This window comes from Salmo trutta, unplaced genomic scaffold, assembly GCF_901001165.1.
Source record: "Salmo trutta unplaced genomic scaffold, fSalTru1.1, whole genome shotgun sequence".
Taxonomy (NCBI): domain Eukaryota; kingdom Metazoa; phylum Chordata; class Actinopteri; order Salmoniformes; family Salmonidae; genus Salmo; species Salmo trutta.
The window spans coordinates 104,606-128,669 of NW_021822724.1; the positions used below are offsets into that span (position 1 = coordinate 104,606).

Consider the following 24,064-nt stretch of genomic DNA (forward strand, 5'->3'; position numbering starts at 1 on the left):
GCCTGACTGAACTAAAGCCTGACTGAACTGAAGCCTGACTGAACTGAAGCCTGACTGAACTGAAGCCTGACTGAACTAAAGCCTGACTGAACTGAAGCCTGACTGATCTAAACTCTGACTGAACTAAAGCCTGACTGAACTAAAGCCTGACTGAACTAAAGCCTGACTGAACTGAAGCCTGACTGAACTGAAGCCTGACTGAGATAGAAAAAGAGAAGAGAGACAGAGAAAGAGAGGGAGGGAGGGGGAGGGATGGAAGATCCTTGGGGGATTTAAGAGGGATGAAAAAGCTTGAGACACAGGGAGAGAGAAAAAGAAAGACAAGGAGAGAGAGAGAGAGGGGAAGGGAGAGAAACATCCTATGTTCAATGAACTGAAACAAAAGGATCCTGCCAGCTATCTTCAAAGACTTGGTGTGGCCACACACCCACACACACCCACACACACACCCACACACACACCCACACACACACACACACACCCACACACACACACACACACACACACCCACACACACAGACACACACACACACACACACACACACACACACACACACACACACACACACACACACACACACACACACACACACACACACACACACACACACACACACACACACACACACACCAACACCACTACCAACACCACTACCAACAATGCTGTCAGACATAACTATACATGCTTTGACAGTAAAAAAAAGTAGCTTCAGAACTTGTAGCAGAGTCTCTGCCTGAAGGATAATTGGGTTGGGAAGAGTTATTGTCAACATTACAGAACATTGTTATAAACATTTGTGTCAACATTCCGCGGGCAGAGAGAGAGTGTCAATCAAGATATTTAAAACCAGTTGAGCTGACAGACGATTCACACTGTTTTCGCTCTTGGTTTAAGACGTAAATCTAGCAAGATGGTAATATTTTATTCATGTCGTAATCCCCCCCCCCTCCCACTCTCCCAAAAACGTATGACCTTTGGCTTTGACCTTTGACCTTTGACCTGGAGTTGATTATTAATATCTAAAGAAAAAAACATTTTTCAACCCATTACTAGTACTCTATGTAACCCATAGCTAGTACTCTATGTAACCCATTACTAGTACTCTATGTAACCCATAGTTAGTACTCTATGTAACCCATAGCTAGTACTCTATGTAACCCATAGCTAGTACTCTATGTAACCCATAGCTAGTACTCTATGTAACCCATAGCTAGTACTCTATGTAACCCATTACTAGTACTCTATGTAACCCATAGCTAGTACTCTATGTACCCCATTACTAGTACTCTATGTACCCCATTACTAGTACTCTATGTAACCCATAGCTAGTACTCTATGTAACCCATAGCTAGTACTCTATGTACCCCATTACTAGTACTCTATGTAACCCATAGCTAGTACTCTATGTAACCCATAGCTAGTACTCTATGTAACCCATTACTAGTACTCTATGTAACCCATTACTAGTACTCTATGTAACCCATAGCTAGTACTCTATGTAACCCATAGCTAGTACTCTATGTAACCCATAGCTAGTACTCTATGTAACCCATAGCTAGTACTCTATGTAACCCATAGCTAGTACTCTATGTAACCCATAGCTCGTACTCTATGTAACCCATTACTAGTACTCTATGTAACCCATAGCTAGTTCTCTATGTAACCCATAGCTAGTACTCTATGTAACCCATTACTAGTACTCTATGTAACCCATTACTAGTACTCTATGTACCCCATTACTAGTACTCTATGTACCCCATTACTAGTACTCTATGTAACCCATTACTAGTACTCTATGTAACCCATTACTAGTACTCTATGTAACCCATAGCTAGTACTCTATGTAACCCATTACTAGTACTCTATGTAACCCATTACTAGTACTCTATGTAACCCATAGCTAGTACTCTATGTAACCCATTACTAGTACTCTATGTAACCCATAGCTAGTACTCTATGTAACCTATAGCTAGTACTCTATGTAACCCATAGCTAGTACTCTATGTAACCCATAGCTAGTACTCTATGTAACCCATAGCTAGTACTCTATGTAACCCATTACTAGTACTCTATGTAACCCATAGCTAGTACTCTATGTACCCCATTACTAGTACTCTATGTACCCCATTACTAGTACTCTATGTAACCCATAGCTAGTACTCTATGTACCCCATTACTAGTACTCTATGTAACCCATTACTAGTACTCTATGTAACCCATTACTAGTACTCTATGTACCCCATTACTAGTACTCTATGTAACCCATAACTAGTACTCTATGTAACCCATTACTAGTACTCTATGTAACCCATAGCTAGTACTCTATGTACCCCATTACTAGTACTCTATGTAACCCATTACTAGTACTCTATGTAACCCATAGCTAGTACTCTATGTAACCCATAGCTAGTACTCTATGTAACCCATTACTAGTACTCTATGTAACCCATTACTAGTACTCTATGTAACCCATAGCTAGTACTCTATGTAACCCATAGCTAGTACTCTATGTAACCCATAGCTAGTACTCTATGTAACCCATAGCTAGTACTCTATGTACCCCATTACTAGTACTCTATGTAACCCATAGCTAGTACTCTATGTACCCCATTACTAGTACTCTATGTAACCCATTACTAGTACTCTATGTAACCCATTACTAGTACTCTATGTACCCCATTACTAGTACTCTATGTAACCCATAACTAGTACTCTATGTAACCCATTACTAGTACTCTATGTAACCCATAGCTAGTACTCTATGTACCCCATTACTAGTACTCTATGTAACCCATAGCTAGTACTCTATGTAACCCATAGCTAGTACTCTATGTAACCCATAGCTAGTACTCTATGTAACCCATTACTAGTACTCTATGTAACCCATAGCTAGTACTCTATGTAACCCATTACTAGTACTCTATGTAACCCATTACTAGTACTCTATGTAACCCATTACTAGTACTCTATGTAACCCATAGCTAGTACTCTATGTAACCCATTACTAGTACTCTATGTAACCCATTACTAGTACTCTATGTAACCCATAGCTAGTACTCTATGTAACCCATTACTAGTACTCTATGTAACCCATTACTAGTACTCTATGTAACCCATAGCTAGTACTCTATGTAACCCATAGCTAGTACTCTATGTAACCCATAGCTAGTACTCTATGTAACCCATTACTAGTACTCTATGTAACCCATTACTAGTACTCTATGTAACCCATAGCTAGTACTCTATGTAACCCATAGCTAGTACTCTATGTAACCCATAGCTAGTACTCTATGTAACCCATAGCTAGTACTCTATGTAACCCATAGCTAGTACTCTATGTAACCCATAGCTAGTACTCTATGTAACCCATAGCTAGTACTCTATGTAACACCTCAATCTTTCTCGTTGCTATGGTTGTCACGTATCCCCTTGACTCACAGTATGAGCCAATATTTGGTTAATAATCGAATAGTCTTAACTAATAGTGTCTCTCGTCCAGAGACTGGATTGATTAATACAGGATCTCAATGGTCCTAGTACACAGTAGAAGTATAAACTAACGTATACAAATATGATGATATTATAAAAAAAAATGTGAATGAATAATCCTTTTTTCATACTGGTTTGGTTTCTGAGTTGAAATGATTATGAATCATTAGTTTTAAAAGAGACGTGAGTGGGAACCATATCTTTGTCTAATACAGCTGTATTGACCCTCTGGGAAGAATACACTTGGTTTAGAGCTTTTCACAGTGTCCGTCGAGTTGTCACTCTGATAATAGAACATAACAAATGCTTTATAATGCTTTATAATGCTTTGTAATGCAGTCCATACATAGATATAACCTACACAAAGCATTACCCGGATAAATCACTAAATAAACTTCAGTTAGTGCTAAACACGGCCACTAGAATCTTGACTAAAACCCAAAATGTTTTATCGTATTACTCCAGTGCTAGCCTCTATACACTGGCTTCCTGTTAAGGCTAGGTCTGATTTCAAGGTTTTACTGATGACCTACACAAAGCACTACTTGGACTTGCTCCTATCCATCTCTCTGGTTTGGTCCTGCCGTACATACCTACACGTACGCTACGGTCACAAGACGCAGGCCTCCTTACTGTCCCTAGAATTTCTAAGCAAACAGCTGGAGGCAGGACTTTCTCCTATAGAGCTCCATTTTTATGGAATGGTCTGCCTACCCATGTGAGAGATGCAGACTCGGTCTTAAGCTTTAAGTCGTTATTGAAGACTCATTTTTTCAGTGGTCCTATGATTGAGTGTAGTCTGGCCCAGGGATGTGAAGGTGAATGGAAAGGCACTGGAGCAACGAACTGCCCTTGCTGTCTCTGCCTGGCCGGTTCCCCTCTCTCCACTGGGATTCTCTGCCTCTAACCCTATTACAGGGGCTGAGTCACTGGCTTACTGGTGCTCTTCCTTATCGTCCCAAGGAGGGGTGCGTCACTTGAGTGGGTTGAGCCACTGACGTGATCTTCCTGTCCGGGTTGGCGCCCCCTCAGATTCGTGCTGTGGTGGAGATCTTCGTGGACTATACTCAGCCTTGTCTCAGGATGGTAAGTTGGTGGTCTGTTGATATGCTTCTAGTGGTGTGGGGGCTGTGCTTTGGCAAAGTGGGTGGGGTTATATCCTGCCTGGTTGGCCTTGTCCGGGGGTATTGTCAGACTGGGCCACAGGGTCTCCCGACCCCTCCTGTCTCAGCCTCCATCATCTATGCTGCCAGAGTCTATGTGTCGGGGGGCTAGGCTCAGTCTGTTGTATCTGGAGTATTTATCCTTTGTTATCCAGTGTCCTGTGTGAATTTAAGTATGCTCTCTCTAATTCTCTCTCTCCCCTCCCGGAGGACCTGAGCCCGAGGACTATGCCTCAGGACTACCTGGCCTGATGACTCCTTGCTGTCCCCAGTCCATGTGGTCGTGGTGCTGCTCCAGTTTCAACTGTTCTGCCTGTGGCTATGGATCCCTGACCTCTTCACCGGACGTGCTACCTGTCCCAGACCTGCTGTTTTCAACTCTCTCTCTCTACCGCACATGCTGTCTCGAACTCTGAATTATCGGCTATGAAAAGCCAACTGACATTTACTCCTGAGGTGCTGACCTGTTGCACCCTCTACAACCACTGTGATTATTATTATCTGACCCTGCTGGTCATCTATGAACATTTGAACATCTTGGCCATGTTCTGTTATAATCTCCACCCAGCACAGCCAGAAGAGGACTGGCCACCCTTCAGAGCCTGGTTCCTCTCTACCCAGCACAGCCAGAAGAGGACCGGCCACCCTTCAGAGCCTGGTTCATCTCTAGTCTTCTAAAATGGTGCGAAATCAATCAAACAAGTTTTGCATATACATCTTTTTTTTAAGTAAATCTCAATTTTGGGGACTGTCAGCTTAAGAGGTATTTAACGCTCCATCGTTCAAATAGATTTTTTGCTTTGGAGAGAGAAAACAATGGATATACTTTGCATCTGTACTGTTAGCTCTGCGGCTAACCTAACAGTGAGTAACAAACATTTTGCCTCTGAAATAAAATCACTGCGAAGTCATGAAAGTAGTTCTTCATTAAAGTTCTCCTACTGTCCTACTGTCCTACTGTCCTACTGTCCTACTGTCCTACTGTCCTACTGTCCTACTGTCCTACTGTCCTACTCTCCTACTGTCTGTGTGGACCAGAGTCTGTCTGTGTGGACCAGTCTCTCCTACTCTCTCTCTGTGTGGACCAGAGTCTCTCCTACTCTCTGTCTCTCTGGACCAGTCTCTCCTACTCTCTGTGTGTCTGGACCAGTCTCTCCTACTCTCTGTCTCTCTGGACCAGTCTCTCCTACTCTCTGTGTGTCTGGACCAGTCTCTCCTACTCTCTGTCTCTCTGGACCAGTCTCTCCTACTCTCTGTGTGTCTGGACCAGTCTCTCCTACTCTCTGTGTGTCTGGACCAGTCTCTCCTACTCTCTGTGTGTCTGGACCAGTCTCTCCTACTCTCTCTCTGTGTGGACCAGTCTCTCCTACTGTCTGTCTGTCACGTCCTGGCCAGTATATAAGGTTAATTGTTTTGTAGTTTGGTCAGGGCGTGACAGAGGGTATTTGTTTTATGTGGTTCGGGGTGGTGTGTTTGTGTAAAGGGTGTTTGATTTAGTATGTCCGGGTTTTGGTTTATGTCTAGGTAGTTCTATGTGGAGTCTAGTATGTCTGTTTCTATGTCTGGTGAATTGGTGTTGGGACTCTCAGTTGAAGGCAGGTGTTTTCTATCTGCCTTTGATTGAGAGTCTCATAAATGAGGGTGTGTTTGTGTTTGTGTTTTGTGGGTGATTGTTCTGTGTTCAGCCCTAGGCTTTGCCAGACTGTTTAGTTGTTCGTTCGTTTTCGTGTTTTGTTGTTTTGGAGTGCTCTTTTGGATAATTTAAATAAAAGTCAAAATGAGCATACACGTACCTGCTGCGTATTGGTCTACATTTTCAGACGACGATTTCGCACTATCGTCGGAAGACGAATACAATCGTGACAGAATCACCCACCTCAAAGGGACCAAGCAGCAGTGGAAGGAGCAGACGGCGTTCGAGTTGGACTGGCGGGAGAAGTGGACTTGGGAGGAAGTTCTGAACGGGGCCGGACCTTGGCATCAGGCTGGGGAGTATCGCCGCCCGCAGTGGGAAATAGAAGCAGCCAAGGCAGAGAGGCGGTGTTACGAGGCCAGAGTGGACGCGCTGAAGGAGATGCACGAGAGGCACCCCCAAGAAAATTTTGGGGGGGGGCACACGGGTAGTTTGGCTAGGCGTAAGAAGAGCCGGAAGCCAGCTACCCGTGGTTATATGGAGGAGCGTATGAGGTGGGGAGCGCCATGTTTTGCTGAGAAGCGCAATATCTCACCCATACGCACGCACAGTCCGGTGCGAGTTATTCCAGCCCCTCGCAGGTGCCGTGCTAGAGCGGGCATCCAGCCTGGTAGGAGGATGCCTGCGCAGCGCATCTGGTCGCCGGTACGCCTCCGAGGACCAGGCTACCCAACTCCCGCTCTACGCACGGCTACCATCAAGCCCCTGCACAGCCCAGTCTGCCCTGTACGAGCACTCCGCTCGTGCAGGGCTACTAGTTCCATCGAGCCAAGGCGGGTTGTGCAGGAGGTAAGATCTAGACCGGCTGTGCGCCTCCATAGCCCTGGGTTTCCAGCTCCTGTCTCTCGTGCGGACCCGGAAGTGCGTCCACCCAGTCCGACTCGTCCTGTTCCCGCTCCCCGCACTAAACGGCAAGTGCGTAAACCCAGCCTCGCCAGTCAACAGTCGTCGGAGCTGCCCGCCAGTCAACAGTCGTCGGAGCTGCCCGCCAGTCAACAGTCGTCGGAGCTGCCCGCCAGTCAACAGTCGTCGGAGCTGCCCGTCAGTCAACAGTCGTCGGAGCTGCCCGTCAGTCAACAGTCGTCGGAGCTGCCCGTCAGTCAACAGTCGTCGGAGCTGCCCGTCAGTCAACAGTCGTCGGAGCTGCCCGTCAGTCAACAGTCGTCGGAGCTGCCCGTCAGTCAACAGTCGTCGGAGCTGCCCGTCAGTCAACAGTCGTCGGAGCTGCCCGTCAGTCAACAGTCGTCGGAGCTGCCCGTCAGTCAACAGTCGTCGGAGCTGCCCGTCAGTCAACAGTCGTCGGAGCTGCCCGTCAGTCAACAGTCGTCGGAGCTGCCCGTCAGTCAACAGTCGTCGGAGCTGCCCGTCAGTCCGGAGTGCCAGACTGCGCTGAACTGCCGGAGTGGCCAGACTGCGCTGAACTGCCGGAGTGGCCAGACTGCCCTGAACTGCCGGAGTGGCCAGACTGCCCTGAACTGCCGGAGTGGCCAGACTGCCCTGAACTGCCGGAGTGGCCAGACTGCCCTGAACTGCCGGAGTGGCCAGACTGCCCTGAACTGCCGGAGTGGCCAGACTGCCCTGAACTGCCGGAGTGGCCAGACTGCCCTGAACTGCCGGAGTGGCCAGACTGCCCTGAACTGCCGGAGTGGCCAGACTGCCCTGAACTGCCGGAGTGGCCAGACTGCCCTGAACTGCCGGAGTGGCCAGACTGCCCAGACTGCCCCGAGTTGCCAGACTGCCCAGACCTGCCCGAGTTGCCAGACTGCCCTGACCTGCCCGAGTTGCCAGACTGCCCTGACCGTCCCGAGTTGCCAGACTGCCCTGACCGTCCCGAGTTGCCAGACTGCCCTGACCGTCCCGAGCTGCCAGACTGCCCAGACAGCCTGGAACGGCCTGAGCCGGAGCCGCCTCCAATATAGGTGGGTTGGGGAGGGGGGGTGTAGCACAGTGCCGTCGTTGACGGCAGCCACCCTCCCTTCCCTCCCTTTAGTAAGGGGGAATTTTCTTTTGGGTATTGTTTGGGGGTAATTTTTTTTGTGTTAAGGTGCTTCTGGGGTAGCACCTTTAAGGGGGGGGTACTGTCACGTCCTGGCCAGTATATAAGGTTAATTGTTTTGTAGTTTGGTCAGGGCGTGACAGAGGGTATTTGTTTTATGTGGTTCGGGGTGGTGTGTTTGTGTAAAGGGTGTTTGATTTAGTATGTCCGGGTTTTGGTTTATGTCTAGGTAGTTCTATGTGGAGTCTAGTATGTCTGTTTCTATGTCTGGTGAATTGGTGTTGGGACTCTCAGTTGAAGGCAGGTGTTTTCTATCTGCCTTTGATTGAGAGTCTCATAAATGAGGGTGTGTTTGTGTTTGTGTTTTGTGGGTGATTGTTCTGTGTTCAGCCCTAGGCTTTGCCAGACTGTTTAGTTGTTCGTTCGTTTTCGTGTTTTGTTGTTTTGGAGTGCTCTTTTGGATAATTTAAATAAAAGTCAAAATGAGCATACACGTACCTGCTGCGTATTGGTCTACATTTTCAGACGACGATTTCGCACTATCGTCGGAAGACGAATACAATCGTGACACTGTCTGTGTGGACCAGAGTCTCTCTGTGTGGACCAGAGTCTCTCTGTGTGGACCAGAGTCTCTCTGTGTGGACCAGAGTCTCTCTGTGTGGACCAGAGTCTCTCTGTGTGGACCAGAGTCTCTCTGTGTGGACTAGAGTCTGTCTGTGTGGCTGGACCAGAGTCTCTCTGTGTGGACCAGTCTGTCTGTCTGTGTAGACAAGTCTGTCTGTCTGTGTGGACCAAAGTCTGTCTGTATGTGTGGACCAAAGTCTGTCTGTGTAGACCAAAGTCTGTCTGTCTGTGTGGACCAAAGTCTGTCTGTGTGGACCAAAGTCTGTCTGTCTGTGTGGACCAAAGTCTGTCTGTCTGTGTGGACCAGAGTCTGTCTGTCTGTGTGGACCAGAGTCTGTCTGTCTGTGTGGACCAGAGTCTGTCTGTCTGTGTGGACCAAAGTCTGTCTGTCTGTGTGGACCAGAGTCTCTCTGTCTGTCTGTGTGGACCAGAGTCTGTCTGTGTGGACCAGAGTCTGTCTGTCTGTGTGGACCAAAGTCTGTATGTCTGTGTGGACCAGAGTCTGTCTGTCTGTGTGGACCAGAGTCTGTCTGTCTGTGTGGACCAGAGTCTGTCTGTCTGTGTGGACCAGAGTCTGTCTGTCTGTGTGGACCAAAGTCTGTCTGTCTGTGTGGACCAAAGTCTGTCTGTCTGTGTGGACCAAAGTCTGTCTGTCTGTGTGGACCAAAGTCTGTCTGTCTGTGTGGACCAAAGTCTGTCTGTCTGTGTGGACCAAAGTCTGTCTGTCTGTGTGGACCAAAGTCTGTCTGTCTGTGTGGACCAAAGTCTGTCTGTCTGTGTGGACCAAAGTCTGTCTGTCTGTGTGGACCAAAGTCTGTCTGTGTGGACCAAAGTCTGTGTGTGTGGACCAAAGTCTGTGTGTGTGGACCAAAGTCTGTCTGTGTGGACCAAAGTCTGTGTGTGCTGACCAAATACCACCCTATTCCCTTTATAGTGCACTATTTAGGGAACAGGGAGCCATTTGGAACCCATCCTCTATCTTGTTCTTAGACGTTCCACAACTAGAACACCAAATGTGTCAGATAGTCACAATGTCAACTGGATTACAACTGGAATGGCTGAAGAGTTGGTACATTTAGCCAGCGCTCTATTCCACACACACACACACACACACACACACACACACACACACACACACACACACACACACACACACACACACACACACACACCCTACCTTGACCCCCCGGACTCTGAACTCAGAGAGAGCGCGGTGCATCTTGGCGGCCGCGGTGGACATGTCTTTCCCTGAGGCGATGACTTTGACCAGCAGAGAATCATAGTGGGGGGAGATCACAGCTCCAGGGAAGGCTGAGGCTGAGTCTAGACGTATCCCCATTCCTTCACCACTACGGAACACCTGGAGAGGAGAGGAGAGGAGAGGAGAGAAGAGGAGAGGAGAGGAGAGGAGAGGAGAGGAGAGGAGAGGAGAGGAGAGGAGAGGAGAGGTCGGAATGGGTGAGAGGAGAGGGGGACATTGGATTATTGAGGAGAGAAGGATGAGGTCATATTGTCTAAAATACTCAGCTATCACACTATAACAAAGTGATGAGGAAGAATTGTATAATTCAGTGCTTTATCCTTCTTAATTGACCCTTTGCTAAGCCCCGCCCCCGTGGTTACGGTTGCAACCTCGGCCAACATGTTCCCCGGAAAGCCCCATTCCACACTAAACTAGTGGAGAAAACCCCTCACAACGATATTGAATTGTGTTTTTAATAAACAATTAAATTAAACAGACCTGACTAATCAGAAGACTCTCGGGTATGTTGTGGTGGACTGTCATTACAATTGCTTCACGGGAACCTGGTAAAAATGTGTTAATTTTGTTATTTTTTAATGTTTTTAGTGTGGCTTTCCACAGGAAGGCTCTGAATGCACCGTGTCCGCCCACTCTGCTGAGTGGTGATTACATTTGACTTAAGTTATAAAATACATTTATCAAAACAAATATTATTATTCATTTTTGAATCGTTCAGGTGGTCTTTCTCAAAAATGTCATTAACAGTATATCCAAGAAGTTGGATTTCATAACCTAATACATCCCATAATAAGCACCGAGCTCGGTTATCATGTAGAAACTTTTGAGGGTTTGACATGTTGTGGTGGTCGTCTTCAAAGGTGTTTCCGTGTGTCGCTAAAAAAGGCTAAGTTAATGTGACACGAGCTGAATTAAATGAAAAAAAGTGCTCCTTTGACATTTAACAGAGGTATGCTTTGTTTTTCTGAGAAAAAATATCCGGGATTTTCGCATATGAAAAGCGTATACTGAAAAAATGAATATATTTTAGTACCTCCATTTTGTTTCATGTCCTGCAGATTCTAGAATAAAGATGATAAGTTCACTGGTGAGCCAATCAGGTAGCTCTCATTCTCTCACAACATCCAGCGGTGAGCCAATCAGGTAGCTCTCCTTCTCTCACATCATCCAGCGGTGAGCCAATCAGGTAGCTCTCATTCTCTCACATCATCCAGCGGTGAGCCTATCAGGTAGCTCTCATTCTCTCACATCATCCAGCGGTGAGCCTATCAGGTAGCTCTCATTCTCTCACATCATCCAGCGGTGAGCCTATCAGGTAGCTCTCCTTCTCTCACATCATCCAGCGGTGAGCCTATCAGGTAGCTCTCATTCTCTCACATCATCCAGCGGTGAGCCTATCAGGTAGCTCTCCTTCTCTCACATCATCCAGCGGTGAGCCTATCAGGTAGCTCTCATTCTCTCACATCATCCAGCGGTGAGCCTATCAGGTAGCTCTCATTCTCTCACATCATCCAGCGGTGAGCCTATCAGGTAGCTCTCATTCTCTCGCATCATCCAGTGGTGAGCCTATCAGGTAGCTCTCATTCTCTCACATCATCCAGCGGTGAGCCTATCAGGTAGCTCTCATTCTCTCGCATAGCTGATGAGATGCTATTTTCCTTTGTTTTTTTCTACTGATTTAGTCACCCTAACATGACATTTTGAGATCATTTAAAAAATAAAAAATTGTGTACACATTTATCAACTTTATTGTACCAATTTTTTTTTTTTAAATATGTGTTTTTTGATTGGACACTACACTGCGTCAGCATGCTGTCAGAGCCAACCACTCATGGAGCTAATGCTCTCAAATCATATCCTAATATCAACAGCAGATGAGACTTATATTCATAATATAGCTAACTTAGTTAACGTTGGCTGACATACATTTGGAGCTAGCTAGCTAGCGTCAGCAACGTTTTCAATGGTGGCCACAGCGCAGCTAGCAAAAAAAGTATCAACCAAAGTATAATTTCAGATTAGAAAAACAAAAAACACTCCTGCTTCACTGTTCAATGATTTATCCATTTAAAACATACATTTTTCGATGAAAACTCTCGGTGTTTGCCACTGCCCTCATCAGCTTCCTTGCGTTTTGAAAACGTGAGCTTGTCTGAGGCTGGTCGGAGTAGAGTGAGAGTTGCTATCCAACGGAGCGCTGCGATTAGTTACCCAAAAAATTCTGGAGAAGGGGCTTAGCAAAGGGTCAATTGTCTCTTGAGGAAATTGGTAATTCCAATGTCAAGACGTTATACAGAGAGACAGAAAGACACATATTGTATTGACTTCTGCCCTCGCTAAAGGACTCATTGGCTTTTATATAATTAAATAATTTAAAAAAAAAAAAAGTTATTTCCACTTGCATTCCTATACACTTCACAAGGATCTGGCTCTAAATCCAAAGAGCCACGTTTCAGTCTACAGATTTCAAACAACAGAGTACAAATGTTCACACTGATTTTATCCAATAGGAGTCCTTTTTTTGAGTCATTTTTTTGTTTTACTCGTGGCACACAATGTATGTAATTACTGAACGTCTGTCTGAGTCTGTCGACTGATGCTTTATAACGTATTTATCATAAGGATTTCAAACCAAGACTTCCGTCAAACGACAGAAGCCAATGACAGAATGTATGAATGACTGAGTGTATAAGGGCTGTGTCTCAAATCACACCTTATTCCCTATGTAGTGCACTACACTCTGAAAAAAAAGGAGCTATCTAAAACCTAAAAGGGTTCATTGGCTGTCCCCAGAGGATAATCCTTTGAAGAACCCTTTTTGGTTCCAGGTAGAACCCTTTTTGTTCCAGGTAGAACCCTTTTGGTTCCAGGTAGAACCCTTTTTGGTTCCAGGTAGAACCCTTTTTGGTTCCAGGTAGAACCCTTTTGGTTCCAGGTAGAACCCTTTTTGGTTCCAGGTAGAACCCTTTTTGGTTCCATGTAGAACCCTTTGGGTTCCATGTAGGAACCTTTGTAGGAACCAGGGTCTTCCCTGTGGCTCAGTTGGTAGAGCATGGTGTTTGCAGTGCCAGCATGGTGTGTGCAATGCCAGGGTTGTGGGTTTGATTCCCACGGGGGGGCAGTACAAAAAAAAATACAAAATGGGCCCGCTGGAATGAAATGAAATGTATAAAATGTATTCATTCACTACTGTAAGTCGCTCTGGATAAGAGTGTCTGCTAAATGACTAAAATGTGTGTGACCAGCTCAGCGCTACATGGGGTGATGTTTGGGACACAGTCAACAATGTGTATTTGTTATTTTGTTGTTAAACTGTTCATCAACAGCACTCTCATCATTCTGTTTTAAATGATTAACTTCATACTTCTCTAGTCTCCTCTCCTCTCCCTCAGGCCCTTAGAGAGAGCTGCTACACGTCTCAGAGTCTGGTGTCTGTGCATGGGTGTGTGTACAAGTGTGAAGTTAATAATTGAAAACAGAGGTGTTAGTTCACTCAGGCTCCGTCCCAAATGGAACCCTATTGCCTATACGGGGCATTACAGGCCCTATAGACCGTGGTCAAAAGTAGTGCACTAAATAGGGAATAGGGTGCCAGTCCTGGTCTATAGTAGTGCACTAAATAGGGAATAGGGTGCCAGTCCTGGTCAAAAGTAGTGCACTAAATAGGGAATAGGGTGCCAGTCCTGGTCTATAGTAGTGCACTATATAGGGAATAGGGTGACAGCCCTGGTCAAAAGTAGTACACTAAATAAGAAATAGGATGCCATTTGGGATGTACAACCAGACTCAGGGCTCTAACTAACAAGACAAAGATATCTCCTTCTCTTCATCTCTTCATCTGTCCCTCCCCTCTCCCTCCCTCACTCCCTCATCCTCGCTTTCCCTCCCCTCTCTCCCCCTCTCTCTCCCTCTCCTTCCCTTTGTCTCCATCTCTCCCTCCACCCATCCTCTCTCCCTCTCTCTCCCTCCACCCATCCTCTCTCCCTCTCCCTCTCTCTCCCTCCACCCAGCCTCTCTCCCTCTCCCTCTCTCTCCCTTCACCCAGCCTCTCTCCCTCTCTCTCTCTCTCTCTTTCTCCCTCCTTCCCTCCAGCCTCTCTCCCTCTCCCTCTCTCTCTCTCTCTCTCTCTCTCTCCCTCCACCCATCCTCTCTCCCTCTCCCTCCCTCTCCTTCTCTCGCTCTCTCCCTCCACCCATCCTCTCTCCCTCTCTCTCCCTCTCCTTCCCTCTCTCTCTCTCTCCCTCCCTCCACCCAGCCTCTCTCCCTCTCCCTCCCTCTCTCTCTCTCCCTCCCTCCACCCAGCCTCTCTCCCTCTCCCTCCCTCTCTCTCTCTCTCTCTCCCTCCACCCAGCCTCTCTCCCTCTCCTTCCCTCTCTCTCTCTCTCCCTCCCTCCACCCAGCCTCTCTCCCTCTCCCTCCCTCTCTCTCTCTCTCTCCCTCCACCCAGCCTCTCTCCCACCCTGACTTGCCAGTCTTTAGAAAGTAAGAGCTAGACACTTTTCAACACATATCAAGGCACACGCATGCACACACACACAAACGCATGGACACACACACGCACACACACACACACACACACACACACACACACACACACACACCACACACACACACACACACACACACACACACACACACACACACATATGCATGCACACATAGGGTTAACCTATCGATGCTACATTGAGCTGGGTGAATGGAATACGACAGTCATCCAATATGCTGTAATAGAAATAAGACCAGGCTCATAAAACATAATCATCCTCTCTCATCTTAAGTGGCACCGACTGCCACTGGTGCTTCTACATCTGCATCGCTTGCTGTTTTAGGCTGGGTTTCTGCATAAGCACTAGGGGCTTTATAAATACATCTACTGATGAAGAGCTTTATAAATACATCTACTGATGAAGGGCTTTATAAATACATCTACTGATTAACCTCTCTTGGGTAGGGGGCAGTATTTTCACGTCCGGATGAAAAGCGTGCCCAAAGTAAACTGCCTGTTACTCAGGCCCAGAAGCTAGGCATATATGCATATAATTGGTAGAGTTGGATAGAAAACACTCTAAAGTTTCTAAAACTGTTAAAAGTATGTCTGTGAGTCTAACAGAACTGATATGGCAGGCGAAACCTTGAGGACAAACCATCCCCCCCAAAAAAACATTCAGCCTACCACTGTTTTCAATGGCTGTCACTTTTATATAAGGAGAAATCCTCACAGCTTGCAGTTCCTAGGGCTTCCACTAGATGTCAACAGTCTTTAGAAATAGTTTCAGGCTTGTTTTTGGAAAAATGAGGCCGAAATTGTAGTTTTTCTAGGTGGCTCCCATTTTGGCTGTAGTGTTTGGTATTTTTCTCCGGTAAAGACAATAACGATTCTCCGTCGTACATTTTATCATTTATTTGCATATTAGGTTACCTAAGGTTTGATTATAAATGTTGTTTGACTTGTTTGGAAAAGTTTATTAGTAACGTTTGGGATTCATTTTGTATGCATTTTGATGGAGGGTAACTGGGTGGATTATTGACTGAAGCGTGCCAGCTAAACTGAGTTTTTATGGATATAAAGAAGGACATTATCGAACAAAAGGACCATTTGTGATGTAATTGGGACCTTTTGGAGTGCCAACAGAAGAAGATCATTAAAGGTAAGGCATTTATTATATCGCTATTTCTGACTTTCATGGCGCACCTGCCTGGTTGAAATATGTTTTCATGTTTTTGTATGCGGGGCGCTGTCCTCAGATAGCATGGTGTGTTTTCGCCGTAAAGCCTTTTTGAAATCTGACACAGCGGCTGGATTAACAAGAAGTTAAGCTTTATTTTGATGTATTACACTTGTGATTTTATGAAAGTTAAATATTTATAATTCTGTAGTTTGAATTTCGCACTCTGCAATTTCACCAGATGTTGGCCAGGTGGGACGCTACCGTCCCACCTGCCCATAAGAATTAAGGGCTTTATAAATACATCTACTGATGAAGTGCTTCATAAATACATCTACTGATGTAAAAGGGCTTCATAAATACATCTACTGATGTAAAAGGGTTTTATAAATACATCTACTGATGAAGGGCTTTATAAATACATCTACTGATGAAGGGCTTTATAAATACATTTACTGATGAAGGGCTTTATAAATACATCTCCTGATGCAGGGCTTTATAAATACATCTACTGATGTAAAAGGGCTTTATAAATAAATCTACTGATGAAGGGCTTTATAAACACATCTACTGATGAAGGGCTTTATAAATACATCTACTGATGTAAAAGGGCTTTATAAATACATCTACTGATGTAAAAGGGCTTTATAAATACATCTACTGATAACTGGCTTTATAAATACATCTACTGATGAAGGGCTTTATAAATACATCTACTGATGAAGGGCTTAATAAATACATCTACTGATGTAAAAGGGCTTTATAAATACATCTACTGATGTAAAAGGGCTTTATAAATACATCTACTGATGAAGGGCTTTATAAATACATCTACTGATGAAGGGCTTTATAAATACATCTACTGATGAAAGGCTTTATAAATACATCTACTGATGAAGGGCTTTATAAATACATTTACTGATGAAGGGCTTTATAAATACATCTCCTGATGCAGGGCTTTATAAATACATCTACTGATGTAAAAGGGCTTTATATGTCACGCCCTGATCAGGTGAACTCGGGGATATTGGGTCAGGGTGTGTCATGTTAGGTATTTTTCCTTGGTTTTTATTTTGTTTACGTTTTAGCCTTGTGTAGGCTCTAGGTGGGAAATTCTAGGTTGGGTTCTGTCGATTCCCAATCAGAGACAGCTGTCGCTAATTGTCTCTGATTGGGATCACATTTAAGTGCTGTTTTCCCCACGCTGTTTGTGGGGTGTTGTCTCTTTGATTTTGAGCAGCTAACGTTTCGGTATTTTCTTGATTTTTGTGTACGTGTTTATTTCGGTGTAAAAGAATAAACATGTGTTCGCTCCCAGCTGTGTTTTGGTCCGCTTCCTCGTCACCAGACGCCGAACGTTACAGAACACCCCACCAACAACGGACCAAGCAGCGGAGGAGGGCTGGCAAGGACAAGGAGCAGCACAAGGAGAGGCACCAGGAGAAAGGCTATCTGGAGTCATGGACTTGGGAGGAAATCCTGGATGGGAAAGGACCATGGGCTCAAGCTGGGGATTATCGCCGCCCGCAGTGGGAGATCGAGGCGGCGAGAGCTGAGAGGCGCTGGTATGAGGAGAGGGAGCGCAACGGACACGGGAGGCAGCCCCACAATTTTTTTGGGGGGGGGCACACGGGGAGATTGGCGGAGTCAGGTGGTAGACCTAAGCTAACTCCCCGTGCTTACCGGAAGCAGCGTGGCTCTGGTAAGATACCGTGTTATGCTGTGGAGCGCACAGTGTCCCCAGTGCGCGTTCAAAGCCCGGTGCGCTACATACCAGCCCCCCGCAAGTGCTATGCGAGTGCAGGCATCGAGCCAGGGCGGATGGTGCCATCTCAGCGCGTCTGGTCTCCGGTGCGCCTCCTCGGTCCAGGTTATCCTGCGCCGGCGTTGCGCACTGTGTCTCCAGAGCGCTGGGAGGGTCCAGTTCGCCCAATGCCTGCTCTCCGCCCGTGCCGGGCCAAAGTGGGCATTCAGCCTGGAGTGTGGGTAAGGAGTGTCCGTACCAGATCTCCAGTGCTCCCCCACAGCCCGGTTTATCCTGTGCCTCCTCCTCGGACCAGGCCTCCAGTGGGTCTTCCCATCCTGGTCAGTCCTGTGCCACCTCCCAGGACTAGGCCTCCGGTGGGTCTCGCCAGTCAACAGTCGTCGGAGCTGCCCGCCAGTCAACAGTCGTCGGAGCTGCCCGCCAGTCAACAGTCGTCGGAGCTGCCCGCCAGTCAACAGTCGTCGGAGTGGTCAGACTGCGCTGAACTGCCGGAGTGGCCAGACTGCGCTGAACTGCCGGAGTGGCCAGACTGCGCTGAACTGCCGGAGTGGCCAGACTGCGCTGAACTGCCGGAGTGGCCAGACTGCCCTGAACTGCCGGAGTGGTCAGACTGCACGGAACTGCCAGACTGCCCAGACTGTCCCGAGCTGCCAGACGTCCCCAGTCCAGTCTGGCCCGTCCCTGCTCCCCGCACCAGGTTGGTGGTGCGTGTCCCCGGTCCTGTCCGGCCCGTCCCTGCTCCCCGCACCAGGTTAGTGGTGCGTGTCCACAGTCCTGTCCGGCCCATCCCTGCTCCCCGCACCAAGCCAGTGGTGCGTGTCCCCAGTCCAGTCCGGCCCGTCCCTGCTCCCCGCACCAAGCCAGTGGTGCGTGTCCCCAGTCCAGTCCGGCCCGTCCCTGCTCCCCGCACCAGGTTAGTGGTGCGTGTCCCCAGTCCTGTCCGGCCCATTCCTACTCCCCGCACGAAGCCAGTGGTGCGTGTCCCCAGTCCAGTCCGGCCCATCCCTGCTCCCCGCACCAAGTTGGTGGTGCGTGTCCCCAGGCCAGTCCGGCCCGTCCCTGCTCCCCGCACCAGGTTGGTGGTGCGTGTCCACAGTCCTGTCCGGCCCGTTCCTGTTCCCCGCACCAAGCCCACGGTGCGTGTCCACAGTCCGGCACGGCCCGTGTCCGGTCCACCGGTGCCCAATCCTGTTCCGGTCGACGGCTCCGCTCCGGAGCCTGAGCATGCCGCTCCACAGTGGTCCAGTCCGGGCCAGAGGGGTAGGGTTAAGGTGAAGGCGGGGGAGAGAACACGCCCGGGGCCAGAGCCTCCACCGAGGGTGAGGCGCCCACCCGGGTCCCCCCCTAATAGACTTAAGTTTGGTGCGCCGGGAGTACGCACCGTTGGGGGGGGGGGTTCTGTCACGCCCTGACCAGGTGAACTCGGGGATATTGGGTCAGGGTGTGTCATGTTAAGTATTTTTCCTTGGTTTTTGTTTTGTTTACGTTTTAGCTTGTGTAGGCTCTAGGTGGGAAATTCTAGGTTGGGTTCTGTCGATTCCCAATCAGAGACAGCTGTCGCTAATTGTCTCTGATTGGGATCACATTTAAGTGCTGTTTTCCCCACGCTGTTTGTGGGGTGTTGTCTCTTTGATTTTGAGCAGCTAACGTTTCGGTATTTTCTTGATTTTTGTGTACGTGTTTATTTCGGTGTAAAAGAATAAACATGTGTTCGCTCCCAGCTGCGTTTTGGTCCGCTTCCTCGTCACCAGACGCCGAACGTTACATTATAAATACATCTACTGATGTAAAAGGGCTTTATAAATACATCTACTGATAACTGGCTTTATAAATACATCTACTGATGAAGGGCTTTATAAATACCTCTACTGATGAAGGGCTTTATAAATACATCTACTGATGTAAAAGGGCTTTATAAATACATCTACTGATGTAAAAGGGCTTTATAAATACATCTACTAATGTAAAAGGGCTTTATAAATACATCTACTGATGAAGGGCTTTATAAATACATCTACTGATGTAAAAGAGCTTCATAAATACATCTACTGATGAAGGGCTTAATAAATACATCTACTGATGAAGGGCTTTATAAATACATCTACTGATGAAGAGCTTTATAAATACATCTACTGATGAAGGGCTTTATAAATACATCTACTGATGTAAAAGGGCTTTATAAATACATCTACTGATGTAAAAGGGCTTCATAAATACATCTACTGATAACTGGCTTTATAAATACATCTACTGATGAAGGGCTTTATAAATACATCTACTGATGAAGGGCTTTATAAATACATCTACTGATGTAAAAGGGCTTCATAAATACATCTACTGATGTAAAAGGGCTTTATAAATACATCTACTGATGAAGGGCTTTATAAATACATCTACTGATACAGGGCTTTATAAATACATCTACTGATGTAAAAGGGCTTTATAAATACATCTACTGATGTAAAAGGGCTTTATAAATACATCTACTGATACAGGGCTTTATAAATACATCTACTGATGTAAAAGGGCTTTATAAATACCTCTACTGATGTGAAAGGGATTTATAAATACATCTACTGATAACTGGCTTTATAAATACATCTACTGATAACTGGCTTTATAAATACATCTACTGATGTAAAAGGGCTTTATAAATACATCTACTGATGTAAAAGGGCTTTATAAATACATCTACTGATACAGGGCTTTATAAATACATCTACTGATGTAAAAGGGCTTTATAAATACCTCTACTGATGTGAAAGGGATTTATAAATACATCTACTGATGTAAAAAGGCTTCATAAATACATCTACTGATGTGAAAGGGATTTATAAATACATCTGCTGTTGAAAGGCTTTATAAATACATCTGCTGATGAAGGGCTTTATAAATACATCTACTGATGTGAAAGGGCTTTATAAATACATCTACTGATGAAGGGCTTTATAAATACATCTACTGATGTGAAAGGGCTTTATAAATACATCTGCTGTTGAAGGGCTTCATAAATACATCTACTGATGTAAAAGGTCTTTATAAATACATCTACTGATGAAGGGCTTCATAAATACATCCACTGATACAGGGCTTTATAAATACATCTCCTGATACAGGGTTTTATAAATACATCTACTGATGAAGGGCTTTATAAATACATCTACTGATGTAAAAGAGCTTCATAAATACATCTACTGATGTAAAAGGGCTTTATAAATACATCTACTGATGAAGGGCTTTATAAATACATCTACTGATGAAGGGCTTTATAAATACATCTACTGATGAAGGGCTTTATAAATACATCTACTGATGAAGAGCTTTATAAATACATCTACTGATGAATGGCTTTATAAATACATCTCCTGATGTAAAAGGGCTTTATAAATACATCTACTGATGAAGGGCTTTATAAATACATCTTCTGATGAAGGGCTTTATAAATACATCTACTGATGTAAAAGGGCTTTATAAATACATCTACTGATGTAAAAGGGCTTCATAAATACATCTACTGATAATTGGCTTTATAAATACATCTACTGATGAAGGGTTTTATAATAACATCTACTGATACAGGGCTTTATAAATACATCTACTGATGTAAAGGGGCTTTATAAATACATCTACTGATGAAGGGCTTTATAAATACATCTACTGATGTAAAAGGGCTTTATAAATACATCTACTGATACAGGGCTTTATAAATACATCTACTGATGTAAAAGGGCTTTATAAATACATCTACTGATGTGAAATAGCTTTATAAATACATCTACTGATGTGAAAGGGCTTTATAAATACATCTACTGATGTGAAAGGGCTTTATAAATACATCTACTGATGTGAAAGGGCTTCATAAATACATCTACTGATGCAGGGCTTTATAAATACATCTACTGATGTGAAAGGGCTTTATAAATACATCTACTGATGTGAAAGGGCTTTATAAATACATCTACTGATGTGAAAGGGCTTCATAAATACATCTACTGATGAAGGGCTTTATAAATACATCTACTGATGTGAAAGGGCTTTATAAATACATCTGCAGTTGAAGGGCTTTATAAATACATCTACTGATGAAGGGCTTTATAAATACATCTACTGATGTAAAAGGGCTTCATAAATACATCTACTGATACAGGGCTTTATAAATACATCTACTGATGTAAAAGGGCTTCATAAATACATCTACTGATACAGGGCTTTATAAATACATCTACTGATACAGGGCTTTATAATACATCTACTGATGTAAAAGGGCTTTATAAATACATCTACTGATGTGAAAGGGCTTTATAAATACATCTGCTGTTGAAGGGCTTTATAAATACATCTACTGATGTAAAAGGGCTTCATAAATACATCTACTGATGTAAAGGGGCTTTATAAATACATCTGCTGATGAAGTGCTTCATAAATACATCTACTGATGTAAAAGGGCTTCATAAATACATCTACTGATGAAGGGCTTTATAAATACATCTACTGATGAAGGGCTTTATAAATACATCTACTGATGAAGGGCTTTATAAATACATCTGCTGATGAAGTGCTTCATAAATACATCTACTGATGTAAAAGGGCTTTATTAATACATCTACTGATGAAGGGCTTTATAAATACATCTACTGATGAAGGGCTTTATAAATACATCTACTGATGAAGGGCTTTATAAATACATCTACTGATGTAAAAGGGCTTTATAAATACATCTACTGATGAAGGGCTTTATAAATACATCTACTGATACAGGGCTTTATAAATACATCTACTGATACAGGGCTTTATAAATACATCTACTGATGTAAAAGGTCTTTATAAATACATCTACTGATGTAAAAGGGCTTTATAAATACATCTACTGATACAGGGCTTTATAAATACATCTACTGATGTAAAAGGGCTTTATAAATACCTCTACTGATGTGAAAGGGATTTATAAATACATCTGCTGATGAAGTGCTTCATAAATACATCTACTGATGTAAAAAGGCTTCATAAATACATCTACTGATGTGAAAGGGATTTATAAATACATCTGCTGTTGAAAGGCTTTATAAATACATCTGCTGATGAAGGGCTTTATAAATACATCTACTGATGTGAAATGGCTTTATAAATACATCTACTGATGAAGGGCTTTATAAATACATCTACTGATGTGAAAGGGCTTTATAAATACATCTGCTGTTGAAGGGCTTCATAAATACATCTACTGATGTAAAATGGCTTCATAAATACATCTACTGATGTAAAAGGTCTTTATAAATACATCTACTGATGAAGGGCTTCATAAATACATCCACTGATACAGGGCTTTATAAATACATCTCCTGATACAGGGTTTTATAAATACATCTACTGATGAAGGGCTTTATAAATACATCTACTGATGTAAAAGAGCTTCATAAATACATCTACTGATGTAAAAGGGCTTTATAAATACATCTACTGATGAAGGGATTTATAAATACATCTACTGATGAAGGGCTTTATAAATACATCTACTGATGAAGGGCTTTATAAATACATCTACTGATGAAGAGCTTTATAAATACATCTACTGATGAAGGGCTTTATAAATACATCTCCTGATGTAAAAGGGCTTTATAAATACATCTACTGATGAAGGGCTTTATAAATACATCTTCTGATGAATGGCTTTATAAATACATCTACTGATGTAAAAGGGCTTTATAAATACATCTACTGATGTAAAAGGGCTTCATAAATACATCTACTGATAATTGGCTTTATAAATACATCTACTGATGAAGGGCTTTATAATAACATCTACTGATACAGGGCTTTATAAATACATCTACTGATGTAAAGGGGCTTTATAAATACATCTACTGATGAAGGGCTTTATAAATACATCTACTGATGTAAAAGGGCTTTATAAATACATCTACTGATACAGGGCTTTATAAATACATCTACTGATACAGGGCTTTATAATACATATACTGATGTAAAAGGGCTTTATAAATACATCTACTGATGTGAAAGGGCTTTATAAATACATCTGCTGTTGAAGGGCTTTATAAATACATCTACTGATGTAAAAGGGCTTCATAAATACATCTACTGATGTAAAGGGGCTTTATAAATACATCTGCTGATGAAGTGCTTCATAAATACATCTACTGATGTAAAAGGGCTTCATAAATACATCTACTGATGAAGGGCTTTATAAATACATCTACTGATGAAGGGCTTTATAAATACATCTACTGATGAAGGGCTTTATAAATACATCTACTGATGAAGGGCTTTATAAATACATCTGCTGATGAAGTGCTTCATAAATACATCTACTGATGTAAAAGGGCTTTATAAATACATCTACTGATGAAGTGCTTTATAAATACATCTACTGATGAAGGGCTTTATAAAT

The 24,064-nt window shown here is 44.3% G+C and overlaps 1 protein-coding gene across 1 annotated transcript in view; it reads right to left on the reverse strand.

The window, feature by feature from the left end:
- The window catches only part of LOC115184021 (pyruvate carboxylase, mitochondrial-like), a gene marked incomplete at its 3' end in the record, with an annotated part of 126,654 nt that overhangs the window by 81,974 nt on the left and 20,616 nt on the right, over window positions 1–24,064 (reverse strand). Inside the window, exon 2 of the mRNA XM_029745019.1 lies at window positions 10,144–10,326. Within this exon, the coding sequence (XP_029600879.1) occupies window positions 10,144–10,326 (183 nt within the window). The remainder of the gene's footprint in view (window positions 1–10,143; window positions 10,327–24,064) is intronic.